The 15907-nt window shown below is 42.7% G+C and overlaps 1 protein-coding gene across 3 annotated transcripts; it reads right to left on the bottom strand.

Annotated features, from left to right (window-relative positions):
* Positions 1 to 1479: 1479 nt before the first annotated feature.
* On the bottom strand, positions 1480 to 15901 carry gpt (glutamic--pyruvic transaminase). 3 transcript variants are annotated; one of them, XM_086128434.1, is made up of 12 exons: positions 15799 to 15901; positions 15144 to 15330; positions 10432 to 10521; positions 9073 to 9181; positions 8413 to 8546; positions 7724 to 7967; positions 7080 to 7159; positions 6862 to 6998; positions 5614 to 5788; positions 5332 to 5487; positions 3645 to 3757; positions 1480 to 2078 (listed from the first exon to the last, which is right to left on the bottom strand). In XM_086128434.1, exons 2-12 carry the CDS (start codon positions 15324 to 15326, stop codon positions 1988 to 1990), a joined length of 1512 nt encoding a protein of 503 aa, XP_085984560.1. In that variant the 5' UTR covers positions 15327 to 15330; positions 15799 to 15901; the 3' UTR covers positions 1480 to 1987. The 3 variants fall into 3 exon arrangements, with proteins under 3 accessions (XP_085984560.1, XP_085984559.1, XP_085984558.1); XM_086128433.1 differs by lacking the exon at positions 15799 to 15901 and adding an exon at positions 15412 to 15779; XM_086128432.1 differs by lacking the exon at positions 15799 to 15901 and having other exon boundaries at positions 15144 to 15780.
* Positions 15902 to 15907: the final 6 nt, after the last annotated feature.

Genomic DNA, 15907 nt, shown 5'->3' with positions numbered 1-15907 from the left:
GGGGGGTGCTGGAGCCTATCCCAGCCGTCTACGGGCAGTAGGCGGGGGACACCCTGAATCAGTTGCCAGCCAATCGCAGGGCACACAGAGACGAACAACCATCCACGCCCACACTCACACCTAGGGACAATTTAGAGCATCCAATCAGCCTGCCATGCATGTTTTTGGAATGTGGGAGGAAACCGGAGCACCCGGAGAAAACCCACGCAGGCCCGGGGAGAACATGCAAACTCCACACAGGGAGGCCGGAGCTGGAATCGAACCCGGTACCTCTGCACTGTGAAGCCGACGTGCTAACCACTGGACTACCGGGCCGCCCACAACTTGTTTCATTGACTTCATTTCAATTAGTCACATTCACTCAGCTTTCAATGGGCTGGACGCCGCAATCAATGTGAACAATGGATGAAATGACGCCAGAGGGGCGTCTCGTGGTGATTAGCTGTCACCTAACCAGTGTTCATATCGCCTGCAGCGTGCGAGGCGCAACACGTATCACACTTATGCTTTGTTCAAATGAAGAGTCAACATGACTGGACAAAAGAGTGAACAGCACTTAACCAACAACACAAAGGACAACTTCAAGTCATTTGTGGATTGGGTAAAACGGAGGCTTTATTCGATGTAGGCTGAATATGTAAACATCTATTTCAATCATGGTGTAATCACATTTACCGGGTAATTGTATTTATAATTCATGCAATTATGAATAAAAAATTAATTCAATGGGGATGAATGAAAAACTTATAAAAACTTGTTTTTACAAATTTATTTAATTAGAGTCTCAGACCGTTGCTAATTTTGCAGCATGGGTTCCCTCTATGTACGCAAAAGAATTACTGAATGAAATGTTCAACTTGCAAAACGGTCCAGCGGACAGAAATTTTTGGGCCGCAAAGAAATCACTGATTCAAATTTGCTGTCGACCAGGGTTTATTTAAGTCGCTTAAAAAAAAAAGCATTGTCAGGGGCGGAGCTGTACGGTGGCCAATGGATCCATTCCGTGGTATCAATGTATCGATATCCTCACGAGTATCGATCTGATATCAACTACTCTCATAAAACGTCGATACTAAGGTGATGTAGTTTGTTTTCAGTATGTTGTAAACAAAACATAGTTAGAAATAACAATAACAGCTAAATAATTAATATAACTTATCAAATGGTCAGCTATTGCCCTGCGTTTTCAATTTGTAAAAATGCCATAAATTTAGATATTTTTACAGCATTTGGTCATTATTGTTTTCGGCAGAGCCTGAATTCTCAATTTTCTTTTAAGGGATCTTTCTTCCTACTTTCTTCTTTCAAAATAATAGCATAACAAAAAGAATGGTCTCTTTTGAGTCTCCCGTTCATTTTTGCTATTTGTCATATCATTATTTTAAAAAAAATTATTGAAACTTTTACACCCCAGTGAGACTTAAAGAAACAGACCAGCTTTGCATACAATATGGGGTTGATTAATGTCTGAATACTTCATTGCATTTTGGCAGCGCTCTGCATGCTTTCTTTATTGTTCACAGCACGAGGAAAATGACCATTTTGTCACATTATAATTTCTTGTGAAATACATAAAAGCGGCAAGCAAAGGCTGGAGAATGACATTTATTTTGGCCATGCAAACTACATTTTCTGCGTATTTCCCTCGTCACACACAGCCTGTAGCAATGAATACTTCATGGTTTGTCTCTGTAAGCAGCATTGTTTTTTTTTTTAATTTAAAAAAAAACCTTGGCACATCTTCGTTCATACTCACCATCCATGCAGTACTACAATTTTGACAAAAACTTGGTTTAAGTGTCCTTGTTTGGACGTCCGAAAACGTCCACGTGAAGTAAGTGCGATACTAAGAAGAGTCAACGTGAAGGCACTTAAAAAAAATTTTAAAAAAGTAGGATCGGGATTTTGGCAAAAGTTCTTTAAACACTCCTCTGTGTGTGTGTGTGTGTGTGTGTGTGTGTGTGTGAGACCGAGAAAGGCAGGGGACTTAGGAGTACTGCTTGGTGAACCTCTGGTGGAACTCCTTCACTTTGCTCAGGAGGATCTTCAGCTTGTCAGCGGGTGGCAGGATGGTCATCCTGTACAAGAAGAAAAATATGTTTCAAAGACATGTAGATCACACATTTTACATACTTTTCACATTCTTGGGGGGTGATTCAGTTACAGAAGGCTGCCAGCAATTATTATTATTATCATTTTTATTCTAAGAATATAAATTGCCTTCAATTGACCTGATATCAATTTACTTTCGTTTTACTTTACAGTGGCTAACTTATTTTTACACTTTCATAACAGGAACTTTAAAATGGTCAGACAGTATTTTTTTTCATGCCAAATTCTGAACTACAGTGTTTCTCAATGTGGGGGTAGTGTGACTAGTTGAGCATGGGCTTCACCTAGTGGTATCCAAGAGAATGACTGAATTACTCAGAAATATTCACATTTAAAAATATGACATTCAAGCAAGCAGAAATAAATCTGTATTTAACTCTCTATACGATTTATTTGCATGTCATCTTTAACTGTTTATTTTAAAAATCTATGAAGTACAGTTTTTATCTAACTTTTGATGTGCAATACATTTTTAACTTCATCATTTGTCTTTTTTTTGGTTTTGTTTTCCTATATTTATATTTAAACTATGCCGAACATTACAGTGGCTTATAATGATAAATATAGTTTTCAGGAATAAAAACACATTTAGGCCAACTAAGCTAACATTTGACTGTAATAACTTTTTCTATACACAGAAACGGCATGCGTTACACTACATCACGAACCAGCTTCAGCTTGTTATGCTTCAATTTACAGATGCTTTTTGTCATGTTCCCCATGAGATAATTCAAATATCAAGCCCTTGAAAAATAGTCCACACATAATTGATGTCCTTCAAAAAGAAACCTTTGTAATACAAGAACCCCCACCCCCACCCAGGCCTTTTAACATCCGTAGGAAGCTTGTCAGAGAGCAAGAGGACCAAGTTGTTAAGCCGAGCCATGCGTCTTTGGCAGCGGAGCGTTTAAAGATTTCCCCCCGCCGACTTTGAAGGATCACCGTGAAGAGAAGTGGTTCGATAGCGACGAAAAAGCAAAAAGCTTCTCCTCCTAATTTTGCCGCGGCAGATGCAAAAACAATCGATCCATCTACTTGCAGAGTCAATTGGAAACTCTGTGCTCAAATACATAGAGGAATTAATTAAAACGCCTTTTGGAAAAAGTTCATTCAGAAGGACAACAGAGCGATGATTACCAACTTAACCCTTTTTTTTTTAATGCGAGGAAAAACGGCATCATTGTGCTTACTGCTCTTATAGTGTGTGGCCTACTCAATCTAAATAAATACATAGATGTCAAAGGTAAAATACATGCTTAAAAAAATAAAGTTAACGAAACAAACTGCCAGAAAATGCAATAGAGAACTAGTAGTAGCTGAAGATTTTAAAAAAAAGGAGAAGCTAGGCTAATTGTTAGCACCAGTGTAGTTGCAATCTCTTCTTGCCATTCTTGTGGTGATTGACTTGGGAGACTCATTTTACAAACACTTGACCCAATTAGGCAACTGTGTGTGTGTGTGTGTGTGTGTGCGCGTGTGCGTGTGTGTGTATGTATAAAGTCCATTTTAGCAGCCGGGTGCGGTTTTCTTACCTGAAGTGGTAGGTGCCGTCCTTCTGCCCAAAGCCGCTGCCAGGAACAAGGCAGATCCCGGTCTCCTCCAGCAGTCTCATGCAGTAGAACATGTCAGGCTGTTGGCCTTGTGCCTTCAAAATAAAACAACATGTGTCACAACAACACTTGCGACTTTTAGAAGTGGGATCGTTTGGCCTCTGGCAAAGACTTAGGTTCTACTGAGTGTCACTCTTGTTGTTGTGTTGTGTTACAGACTGTATTTTTAGAGTTCTGCATGTCCTGAATGCACCTTTATCTTCCTGTACAGACTTACAAAGGTTTTGATTCAGCATTCTGGAATGAAGTGAGCCCAACCGAAAGTGAATGGACTTGTTTTGTTCACCAGATTGTGAAGGAATTAATTAAGACTGAAAAGCTCTTGAGCCTTATTTGCGATTGTCGTTTAACCTCCAGTTTGGGGAACAGAACACGTCTCTGCATCCAGGGTCGCTCGAACACAGGAGCAGCCTTCAGAGACTTCAAAAGGCGACCTCTCGTGCTCGATTTCGGCTAAACCAATAGATTCCGCTCCGAGGCGACGCGCAACGTACGGGGGTGCATAATGGATTAAGCAGGCTGCTCGCTTTAACTACGTCCCATGGCGTGGCCGCGAAGCCATTGCTTGCTCGGACTGCCAACGCAAAGCGATTGCGGCGATGAGATACCTGATGACGCCGAGGATCAATTGGCTGGTCAGCTGACCTTTTCAAATGCGAAGCGAATCACATTCTCTGTATATGCGGACAACAGTGCTGCCTTAAAAGAGCTTATTTAAGACAACGTTGTGTTGTGAAAGAGTGCAAATGTATTTAAAGAAGACTTTGTGAAAGTTAACGTTATAATGGACGTATGTTCGCTTGTAATTGTGTGTACAGTATACAAATTGTAGTCTCAGAAGTCAGACAATTTTTGAAAACGGGTGCCTGCCGCTGACTTTAACCAATAAAAATGTTTTTTTAGTTTGTCGTCTCCTGGTTCTCATACGGGAAATGGGGTCTGTAAAGCATACGGTAATTGTTGACCCTTTGAGTATGTTAAAGAAAGCATGCTACAAACACAAAAGCCGAGTCCTTGAACAAGATGCCTCTTGAATTACAATACTGTAGCTGTGTCTTTGTAATATAAGACACTTTTGAATTACGTACACAAACATTAATGGCCAACGTTTCAATTATTCAATGTAAACTCTCATCCTCATCCCCAAACCCCCCAATAATATGTTTGAAGCAGCCCCAACCAAACTCAGACACTAGGTGTTAGCTAACATTTGAGGCCTTCGTTTTCGCAAAACCCATTTAATGACTTGGAATGGTTTTTTTTGGTTTGCCTTTTTCTTTCAATAAACTGTCGGAGTGAAGCAGTCTGAACAAAAATGTTAGCTTGTTGACGCTAGGGCGACATCAACACAAGAGGGTTTGCTTTGGGCACCAACCCATCAATGCTGCAAATTTACAATACGCATTTCTAGGGTGGCAGCATGCTAGCTTAGTGGTTAGCATGTTTGCTACACAGTTCTGAAGTCAGGCATACATCTGGATGGATGTGACATGGAAAACGGCATGTACAGTTTAGAAAGATTTTATGACGGCAACAATTCATTTCCATTTTTCTAATGTGGAAAAATACTACAAGCCCAAACACTTTGTTTTGACAGTGGATTACGTACCGTGGCCTCTTTGACAGCCTTCTCCGGAATACTAATACGCGGAAAGGAGTACATGGCGCCCTGCACAGGATTGCAGCTGATCCCAGGCACGGTGTTGAGCACCTCCTCTGTCAGCCTGGCCTTGTCTGCTAAGGCACTCAGGGTAGCTGTGCGCTCCTGAATGACAAGGGAAAAAAACCAAACCCCAACAACAACAACAATGATAAAAAAAAAAAAAAAATTTAAACACTCACAGAAATGTTCATTAAACACAAGCTTGTTTTATCTCAATGAGAATTGTACCTTTATGAAATTTTCATGCGACGGCTCTCCGGGCTGCGGCGGGTTGACCACCAGGCCCATCAGTGCCTGTCCGGGAACGGGCGGGCACAGGCGCACCGACACCAGCTTGGTTAGTTGGGCCTTCACCTCGTCGTCCATGTTGATGATCTCCATGTAGCCGCCACGGAAGCCACACCTAGGAGGAAAACATATGAGATGCAAAGCGAGTAGTGTTGCATCTCATATGTTTCACAATCAAGACTACAATAATGACACACCTTGGTGAAATGTTGAGATTTGACATTAAAACATTGATCAGGGTATCTGAATGTTTAAAGGGGGACATATGAGGTGACATTTACTTTTTAATGGGTTTTATACAAACAGGTGTCTGTCTGGAGTGTCAAAGGACATAACCTCGTCTTTTGTTATCTGCCCACCGCTAAAAATGTGCCCATGAGTGAGCCACTTTGCACCGCTGCCCCATTGTTAACGTCACCTTAGGAGTAATTTTCATAACATAAACCCACAAACAGCTACTGTGCCCATAACTTGCTCAGTAAGGCTGGATGAAGACCCAGAACCGCTTTCAAGGACAGCCAGAATCAGGCTGCCCAAGTACATTGTCTTAAAACCTCAGGGACGTAGACAGAAATTTTTCAGTGGGGTGGCCTGGGTGACACGTTGTCTCAGTGAGGGCTGGCCATGCTTACCCGCCTGTGCGCTCATACACATGCTTGCAACCTCCTTTGGAACCATTTTTTTTTTAAATCGCACCACGAAATAAAAACACACACATATCCAGAATTTTTATCAATAGACTCATCATACAAGCATGAACAAGTCGAAGTAATTGCTGCTCTTAATTCACTAGATCGGGGGTGTCAAATTCATTTTTGTCGCCGGCCACATTGTAGTTACGTTTTCCCTTCGGGGGCTGTTATGAATTTTGGCAAACAGAAGTCAAGAATAATGACTGTTATTGTGGATAACATATGACAATTTGATATTTTCATTCTGACTTTAGCAAGCATCATGGAACTTGACATGCTTGATTTGCTTTCGTGGGCCACATAAAATGATGTGGCGGGCCAGATCTGGCCCCCGGGCCTTGACTTTGACACCTGTGCACTAGATAATGCCATTTTCTTTGCAGTTGTGGCTGGAAGTTTTAGGGACCCTTTCCCATTGGAGACAGAAAAAAAAGATACCTGCAAAAATGAACTGAAGAGTGTTACATGGTATAAGGGCTCAAGAGTCCTCACTTACTCTCCCATGTAACATTTGGAGGTGGAGTGGAAGGAGGCCAGCTCCACCGTGTTGGAATACTCGGGCCCCATCTCAAAGAGCACCTTCTTGAAAGAGTGGAACTCGCACCCATCGGCGTACACGTTATCCTGGTACACCTGGCAAGAAGACGAATGTTATGACAAGGAGCGTTTACCCGCGTTTGTTTGAGAAAGAGCGGAAGCTTGCCGAGCGGTCACCTCGTCAGCCATGAGGAACAGACGCTCCTTGGCGGCAAATCGGATGACATCTTCGATGCACTTTCTGTTCTGAACCTGGCCTGTGGGCAGAGAGGGTCGATGAGCCGCATGGTTGTGTTGCTTTTAGTGGCGCTTCTCAAAGTTAGGGCGAAACAATACAAGGGGTACTCAGAGTCAAAAAGCGATCACGTCATCAAGTCATTTTTAGTCTTGTTGACTCTAAGGACGTTCTCACACTGAGGCCATTTTAATAATGCTTGGTATATTTTGGTATCAAAATACAAAAATAAACATAACTCCACCAATGCACACACTTAGGCTGCACTTGTGCTAGGCTTGCGCTTCAGCACGAAAATAGGGCCTCCAGTGTTTTAGTCTGCTTGAGTGTATTTAGAGCCTATTTGGTGCACTCTGAAGTGGCCACCAGAGACTGTGCAGCAGCATCTTATAAGCCCAATGAAGACAGTCTTTCTCTTGAGTGAGTATACTCAGTTGCCATGGAGACCGCCTTAGCTGTCATCACCACAGCCTACACTTAATCTGGTGAGCTCCCGGTCAAAAAAAAAAAAAACTGATTTAGCCTAATGTCTCCCCCAAGAAATAGCATATTGACGCAAAAAAAGGAGCACATAAGGGATCTTTACCAGTAGGGTTCCCGGGATTGATGATACACAGGGCACGGGGGTTGCAGTGGCCCCGCGCCTCGTCCAGAGCCCGTTGCAGCTCGCCAATGTCCATGCTCCAGCACGCCTCCTCGTTGAGGTAGTAGTTGATCTGCACGGCGCCCAGCTCGGCCAGCGCCGCAGAGTACAGAGGGTACTGCGGGATGGAGATCATGACGCCGGTGCGGGACGCGCCCTCACCGCACACCAACAGCTTCAGCATCGTCTAAACAAAACCAATCAACAAACAAAAATAACGGACATGATGTATAATAGCATTTAATGCCATTAACAAACAACAGCACTGTAGCATTGTAGTAGCCAGAAAAGTATAGCATTCCAATTAGGAGTGGCTTATAAGCACTTTCCTCAAACATAATTCTAATTGCCTGATGAAGACTATTGATGTTGCATTTCCCCGAAAATAAAACACAAGCTGCTTCTGTTTTCACCGTAAATTCAAAACATTAAATCTGTCCCTGATTCAGAGTAAAACACCATGCTTTGCAAGCATAATTCATTAGTGACCTCAAGTGGTGTAAGTACGGTAGTACGACTCACCAGCCACTTCAGGTGGGTGTAGTTGAACCAATGAAGTGGTCACAGAATGTAGCTTAAGTGTGGGTTTTTTTTCTTCTGTAATTGGTTGAATTGAATAAAAAATTATTTACCACAATCCCATCGCTGGCCCCGGTGGTGAGGTAAATGTTGTCCGGGTCGCAATACACGCCGCCGTCCCTTTGCTGGACGTAGCGGGCCACGTCCTGACGTACAGAGTCGATGCCTTGACTGGCACTATACGAACCTGAAGAATTGAAAAATAGACAACAAAAAGCATTTACAGCAAAGTGCCAGGTTGTTAAGAATGCTCAGAATTAGCCCTGAAGGTGACTGAAATATCTTAAAAGGGACACTTTAGTAATTTTGACATTTTCAGCATTTAAAACGCTTTAAAAATTCACTTCCACCTCTACTGTTTTCCAATTTAGGTATTATTGTGATCTAAGATAACTTATCGTTGTTTTTTATAATTACACATCATGAGCACTTGTGGGTTAAATGTTGGGGGCTTTTAATAAAAGCTCCTCCCACTTTTTACCTACGAAATGCATAGTGGGCAGGGTCAAAAGTTCATGTGGACCATAAAAATAACCCCAATGCTATAGGTTGCCCACATCTGTTCTGAAAGTCTCACGACACGTCACCATGACAACATCGAGCTACAAAGCCAGTCTGCTCTCAGGAGGAGGAGCCCAAGAGGCGTAAACGTCCCTCATGTCATATCAAAGCTGGTTGTTCATGTTAGAAGAAATACCACAACTGCAACACACCCATACTGTTGCCACCGCAGGATTGCAGGATGCGGCGCGCTCGACTCTTTGCGTCCTCTGGGAACGTGCTGTCATTGAGCAGCTCGGGGTAGGAGCACAGCGCCAACACCTTCAAAATCACACAGAGACAAGAAGGTGTGACATAAGCTCTGTGTGTAGATATGAGCCATTAAGAGTTGGGACCTCTATGGGGTGCGTGTGACATTAGCGAGTCTGCGTGTGAGTGTTTGGACGTGAGCTGCGGCCGACAGCAGCTCCTGCGCTAGTGTTTTAACTGTGTTTTACCGTTCTCTCTGCATTGATTAAATAGCTGACAACTGCATCGGCGACTGTGATGGCATTCCAATAAGTACACTATAAAACCCCATCTAAGATGATTGCTTCAAAACATCTGATAAATGCAGAACCATGATATAGTGATTGTGAAGTTAGCAACAATGGAAATATTTTGTGACATGCATATTTCTCAGTGTGGAAGTAGAGCTAATTTACATAATAACTGCCGTAAGGCAAAGTACCTGCACCACTGCTGTCGTCTTTAAACCAAAAGGTAAGCAGAGCTGTATAGTTTTGTTGGACGCACAGATTAGCCTGAGCTAACTGCGTTATTTTAAACTAGAGGCACGTACTTGACTGCTCTGTGAGGTTGTTGACGCAATGGTGGTGGTTTGGTGTTTGGCGGTGTACCCATTTGCTCCATACACACAGTGCAGTGTACACTATGAAGTGTTGTCTCCACTAGTACAAATGATTTTATTGTTTTCGGGTCATGAGAAAGTAACGAAAGGTGTAGTCGCTATTGGCCAAGCCGTACATCCCTCACTTGCATGAGAAGAAACGGACTGATTTCAACAAGACAAGTAATGAGGTGTGTAAAGTATACTATACAGTCATTGTTGTTCCAAGCATGTCAAAAATATGTTATGAAGACACCTGTGGGCTGTTTAAGAAAAAAGATATTGTGGTCAGGGGGCGGCCCGGTAGTCCAGTGGTTAGCACGTCGGCTTCACAGTGCAGAGGTACCGGGTTCGATTCCAGCTCCGGCTTCCCTGTGTGGAGTTTGCATGTTCTCCCCGGGCCTGCGTGGGTTTTCTCCGGGTGCTCCGGTTTCCTCCCACATTCCAAAAACATGCATGGCAGGTTGATTGGAAGCTCTAAATTGTCCCTAGGTGTGAGTGTGGGCGTGGATGGTTGTTCGTCTCTGTGTGCCCTGCGATTGGCTGGCAACTGATTCAGGGTTTCCCCCGCCTACTGCCCGGAGTTGGCTGGGATAGGCTCCAGCACCCCCCGCGACCCTAGTGAGGATCAAGCGGTTCGGAAAATGGATGGATGGATGGATATTGTGGTCAAGAAGCTAACCTGTCGAAAGAATGTGATTGGCTGCTGGCCCATGGCGTGCGCATCACCAATGTTGGCTTTGATGACCTCCTGGAAGGGCTTCTTCCTCCCCTGCGTGACACAAACACAAAGACTTTTTCGGTTTATTCAAGTCAAGCTTTTCTTTTGTGTCTGACAGTTTTTTGGTTTCGCTGACAATTTGTTGTTAAATTCCAGCGCTTGGACAGAACTCCAACTTAAATGCTAACAGATTGTGACCTATAAAACGATGGAGGCCGAGAGCAACGCAGCGGCAGGCATACCACTGAAAAAGAAAAAAAAAACATGCTGGGATTCATTAAAGGGACTGCTTTAGTTTGACGCTTCGGCTCACGTTGCCCAATATGTCGTATGGCTCCTGAAAATGTCCATTGTCCACCTTATTCTCACTGATGCCTCATGACACGTAAACACACATTACAAAGACATGCTTTAACCTCCTAAGTGATGAGAAACAGGCGAGGGGTTTATGGCTTCCAACGTAAAGCGCGTCTCTTTTCTGGGGCTACCATGTAAAGTTTGTGTCGTAGGATTAAGCAGCTGCGAGCCAGGAGGGAGTTAAAAGCAACATTAACTGACACGTGTGCAAACAAACAAGACTTGACGCACGCTGTGCACACGGAGCTGAAGAGGAGCACTTTCACATTCAACATTCCCCTGGAATCAAAATAGCCCTGTTTGTACGATTTAACTGAGCAAATGTGAGTGTGTTGCCGCCTCGTTGCTCATAGAAAAGAAGAAAAAAAAAGATTCCGGGCCAATCCAGTTTGCCGGAGTGCATCACACCCCAAAGTCAGCCCACGGTGGGTTAGGACGGAACTCAAACAACCCGTTGTTTGCTGTCATTTATCACTGATAAGTTAGTTGGTCAAACTATTTACTTGACAGTGGATCAGTGGACCAACATGTTGACACGTGGCATTTATTAAACCATTTTAAAGACATTGAATGAGTGGTTATTTGTTTTAAATGCCATAAAAGAGAATGCGGGACTTGAGTGTGTATTTTCGTGACCGCAGCTGTTGAAATCCAGCTCGGACCTTTGACATTTTTGAAACGAAATCTATTCCAATGTTGCCTTTGACAATTAAACTGCATCACTTCCAAATGATCCCGAGGCAAGACTCTAAACGACTGCAATTTATACACACAATCCATCCAGGACAACATAGAGTATTTTCAGCCCTTTGGTTGTGGTTGTTAAAAAAGGATAAGTCAATAAAGCATCAAAGAGACAATTGTAATCACCTAAAAATAATACATTACAAAAGTTGTACAGCTAATCGAATGGAAATTGTTTACTTCCTATTTTTCGGGAAACCTGTTCAGGCAGCTAAGTAGTCGTGCTGACGCAATATGTGCCACTGACTGTTTGCTGTCACTTAACATGCATTTTTTTGTTTGTTTGTTATTTGTTTTTTACGTCCCGTTTGTAAGGCAACATGTTAAGGCCGCGAGCTAGTTGGGCTTACAATATATCTGTCCATGGTCTGTTGCAGTCATTAAAATCAGGCTAAAAGAAGGGGAAAAAAAGTAAGTTGTAGAAATATGAATGCACTAATATCGCTTACAGTACTTTGTATTTGTCAGGAATCCCGTTAAGGCAGCAATGTGGCTCACATCAAGTCAGTCTGACTTGATGTGAGCCATTGGTTGTTTGCTTGCTGCCACTCAACAAAAATCAGCCTGGAGCCAAACTACTTACATAAAAACACAAATGATATGATTCATTCATTCATATTAACGTGCTATTTTGTCTAAATTTGTCTGTAAGGCAGCAAGCTGGCAAGGGGTTACAGTTCATTGCAGGCTTCTTATGCTCTCAAGAAGTGGATGCTACATTGGTGGAACACTTTGCAATCATGTTAGTGAATGTGCAGAAAGGAGTCTTTTTAAAGGGCTAGCATGCCTTCATTGTGTCAGAGGCTGTAGGAAGACAGACAAGAAAAGCCTTGTGTGTGCGCGCGTGTGTGTGCGTGTGTGTGGGTGTGCGTGTGTGTGTGTGAGTTCGTCCCAGTTGATTATCAGCTTGCATGGCCATGAGGACAAAACAAAGGCAGCAATGTACAAAGTGCATGTGCATCGGAGCCTTTAAGTGGGATGCTTGCCAACTGGTGGCAGCAAGCCGTATTCAGAGTTTGATTAACAAAACTTATGAAAATACACAACGATGTGGATAAAACCCTGGCTTTTTTTTTTTAACATAATCATAGATTCAAATTCAGATCTGCGAGGCAGATGTACGAACCACTGAGCTATTTCACTCAAGAGGTTGATTGTTTGACAGTTTTAATCACTCAGCAAAGGCTGGTGAGTTAAAGACAGGCAACAGGTGTTATTTCTCCAAAGGGGAAAACTGGTACATAATGTTCAAATCAATCGTTGAACAGATTATGAAATGTCAGGAGAGGCTCCTGTTGGGATAAAAACTCAATGATTAACCGACAGATGGACTTTGCCAAAAGGATGTGGGTGCAAGCGTCCAAGTGATAACTCACCGAGTCGTCGTTGGGGGTGGGGGGGGGGGGGGGGGGAGTGGCAATGACATGCGCGAGAAGCTTTTAGCAGGAACAAGCAAATACACTTTGTCCATTTTCACCCCAGCGATGACACACGACCCACATTGAGATTACAGTTCAGGAGGCACATGAGCAAATGGGTGCCATTCGTCACAAGGGTGTCACATTATTATGTAAGCAACTTTATGCTCCTATGGCACTTCATTAGGTCAGCTAGCACAATTGAATGAGATCAATGCAACAATAATGTACAGTATGTTAGATAATATTGTAGATCTTATTTGTATTTTTTTTTTACCAGTATGTAGCCTTTTAGGAGGGCTCAAAATGCATTTTGCACATTGTAAGAGCTCATTATTTCCATTTGCACATTATTCTTGTCTGTCGGTGTGGGCCGATTGTTCGGCCACCGAACATGATCAGACAATTTTCACGGAAAGTACGTGATCCGTGATCGCCGAACACAGCCTTTTATAGCTGATCGATCACCCTAAGTGGCCTATTGTTCTTTACCAACACACACTGTCACTATTTACAACAGCTGCAAACAATGAACAATGGTCTCATCTTTTATGACAGAGAAATCGACACCATGTTTGTTACTTTTAAATTACATGACGCAGTCGCTAACGCCACATGTAATTTTTTTCTACATACAACTTCATATTCACGAGCAACGCTCAACGCATTGCGGATTGAAACGAGGAATTGATGTGTTGTTTTGTATTATTTTGTCTTTTTTTTTTGTTAACTTTTCTTTTGATGGCGGAGGAGCCACCCGCAGCGGCTCCTCTTGTTTTGTGTTGAGAGGGAAGAAATGTCATCTGTGCTGTATGTTTTACATACAGTACATTTGACAATAAAGTTTATCCAATCCAATTAAATCCAAAATTAAAATCCATGCATCCATCCATCTGTAGTAATCTCAAAAATCACTCTTGTATTTTTTTATTTATTGGCATATTTACTGTGCAGCATAACGCTATGCCACGACATCAGATTGTTATACTTAATTATAAATTTCCTTTTTATAGTCCAGATGGATTGGCATTAGGGATATTGTAATCCACCCCTCTGGACCCAAAGAAAATTGCATACTGATTTGCCCTTTGGTGTATGAAAGAATTTTCATTCCATTTTTTAATTTGTTTTCATTCTAAGTGCAAGATAAGGCTCCATGTAAATGTTATTAGTGATGATCTTTGTGTTGAATCCGAATAGGACATTTGCAAATGGCAGTTATTTCCTGGGGAAAATAATGATACACATTCCCCCATTTTCTGACATGTTTCTGGCCAAAGCAGTAATGGTAACATCATTTGTTTGAGCTTTTTCTGCACTGTCAATTTGAAGCAATTTCCACTTTTTGAATAATAAAGGGATAGAAGTATCCAATTTTTTAATCGGACGAATACATTAATTAAAAAAAATGAACAGATCAATTGATTATTTAAGAAAAGTCACTAGTTGCAGCTCTAAAATATACATTTTACAACTATCCATGTGATCTGTATCAGTACATCACAATCATGGATAATCAATAGGATAAAACCTTGATCGGAATGCCCCTCCTCAGGGGCGGAGCTATGTGGTGTACAGTGGTGGCCACAACCAAGCCTTTTCACTCTATGGCCACACCCACCTCCAATTTCCTAAATATTTTCTCTAATCTACATTTTTAATATTTGTTGTATTAATATTTAACTGGCTAATCTTCCTTTTAGTATTCAAGTCATCAAAATACTATTACTTTTTATCTTGTGTCACATTTCGCCATGATGCAAATACTGAAGCAATCAAAATGGTTTCGCGATATTAAATGTTGCAGTAGGATGTGGAGGGCCCCATGAGTGAGTTTGCATTGGGTCCGATGCCAAACAAATGCAAATTAAAATATATATTTTTTAAAAAGCCAAATATGCCCCTGCTGCCTGGTATGATGCATACCACAATAGTATGCTTTATTGTTCAAAATCAACGAATAGTTCTGTGACAGTGTCAGACAAAAGTAAGCATGATCATGTTTTTGCCTTTTGAGTAGATGTACCTAATAATGTGACCAATGAACATACATTCGCAAAACAATTCCAAGCTGTAACTAATTTGTCAAGTTTTTTTTTTTAAGGCCACCAAAAACAGGGTAAAAATCAATTTAAGATTTACAAAGTGACCCACCTCGGAGAGCTCTTTTTCCAGCTCCACCGCCCGCTGCACGATGGGCCCCCGCACGGCGTACTCCACCATCTTCACGGTGGGGTTCATGGTGTCGATGGTTAGTACCTTGCCCCGCGGCGGGGCTCCGTTCTCGGCCACGCTCTCCTTGGGCAGCCCGCAACGCGTGGCGCTCAGGCCGGACATGGCTCTGGCGGACACAAGGGGAGATGTCAGTGAACGCACCGCGGGTGCACCACCACAGCCACCGCTAACGGCTAACGCTCCACACCGGCTTTGAGTCAAACTCAGACGGGCAACTTTGCCGGGCGACAGCCTCGCTATCCTCGCCGCTGCCATGTCCTCCTACGTTTTAGTGGAGTTAACTCGAGAGAAGTTCAACGCTAAGCTGAGCAAGTGCAGCCGCCACCTTGAACAAGAGTCCCTTTGAACTTTGATCAGGGTGCAAGTCCAAATTTCCTCCAAAATAAAATCGTGGTATAAAAAAATGTGCTTCGAGATGTTCCCAAGCATCCAATGTGTTTTTTTTTTCTTTTTGGAAAACGAGTGTGGGGGTTTTTTGGAACGAAGTCTGCACACATGGTAACGCTTTCAAGAAAAGGGTATCCTCCCCCTTTTTTTTGTTATCCCTCCCCTTCGAGGACCCGACCCAACGCACCAGGCTCGGTTCTGCTCAGGTTTTACACCCTGACGTGGCCACGCTGTCGCATGCAATGCACAGAGACAAAGTGACAGTGACAGCGCCAAGGAGGAGCTTTTTTTTTTCC

Source organism: Hippocampus guttulatus, chromosome 14 (assembly GCF_054856545.1).
Source record: "Hippocampus guttulatus isolate MCC_2025c chromosome 14, RoL_Hgut_1.0, whole genome shotgun sequence".
Classification (NCBI taxonomy): Eukaryota; Metazoa; Chordata; class Actinopteri; order Syngnathiformes; family Syngnathidae; genus Hippocampus; species Hippocampus guttulatus.
This window is presented reverse-complemented; position numbering and strand designations above follow the sequence as displayed.

Bases quoted from the DNA above. Each gene is read 5' to 3' on its own strand.
- gpt (XM_086128432.1), bottom strand. From the start codon at position 15,479: ATGGCAGCGGCGAGGATAGCGAGGCTGTCGCCCGGCAAAGTTGCCCGT. The intron at 7,968-8,412 runs GTAAATAATTTT...GGTTTTGTTTAG, and splicing joins GGGCCAGCGATGGGATTGTG to ACGATGCTGAAGCTGTTGGT. The intron at 3,758-5,331 runs GTACGTAATCCA...TTTATTTTGAAG, and splicing joins AGGCTGTCAAAGAGGCCACG to GCACAAGGCCAACAGCCTGA.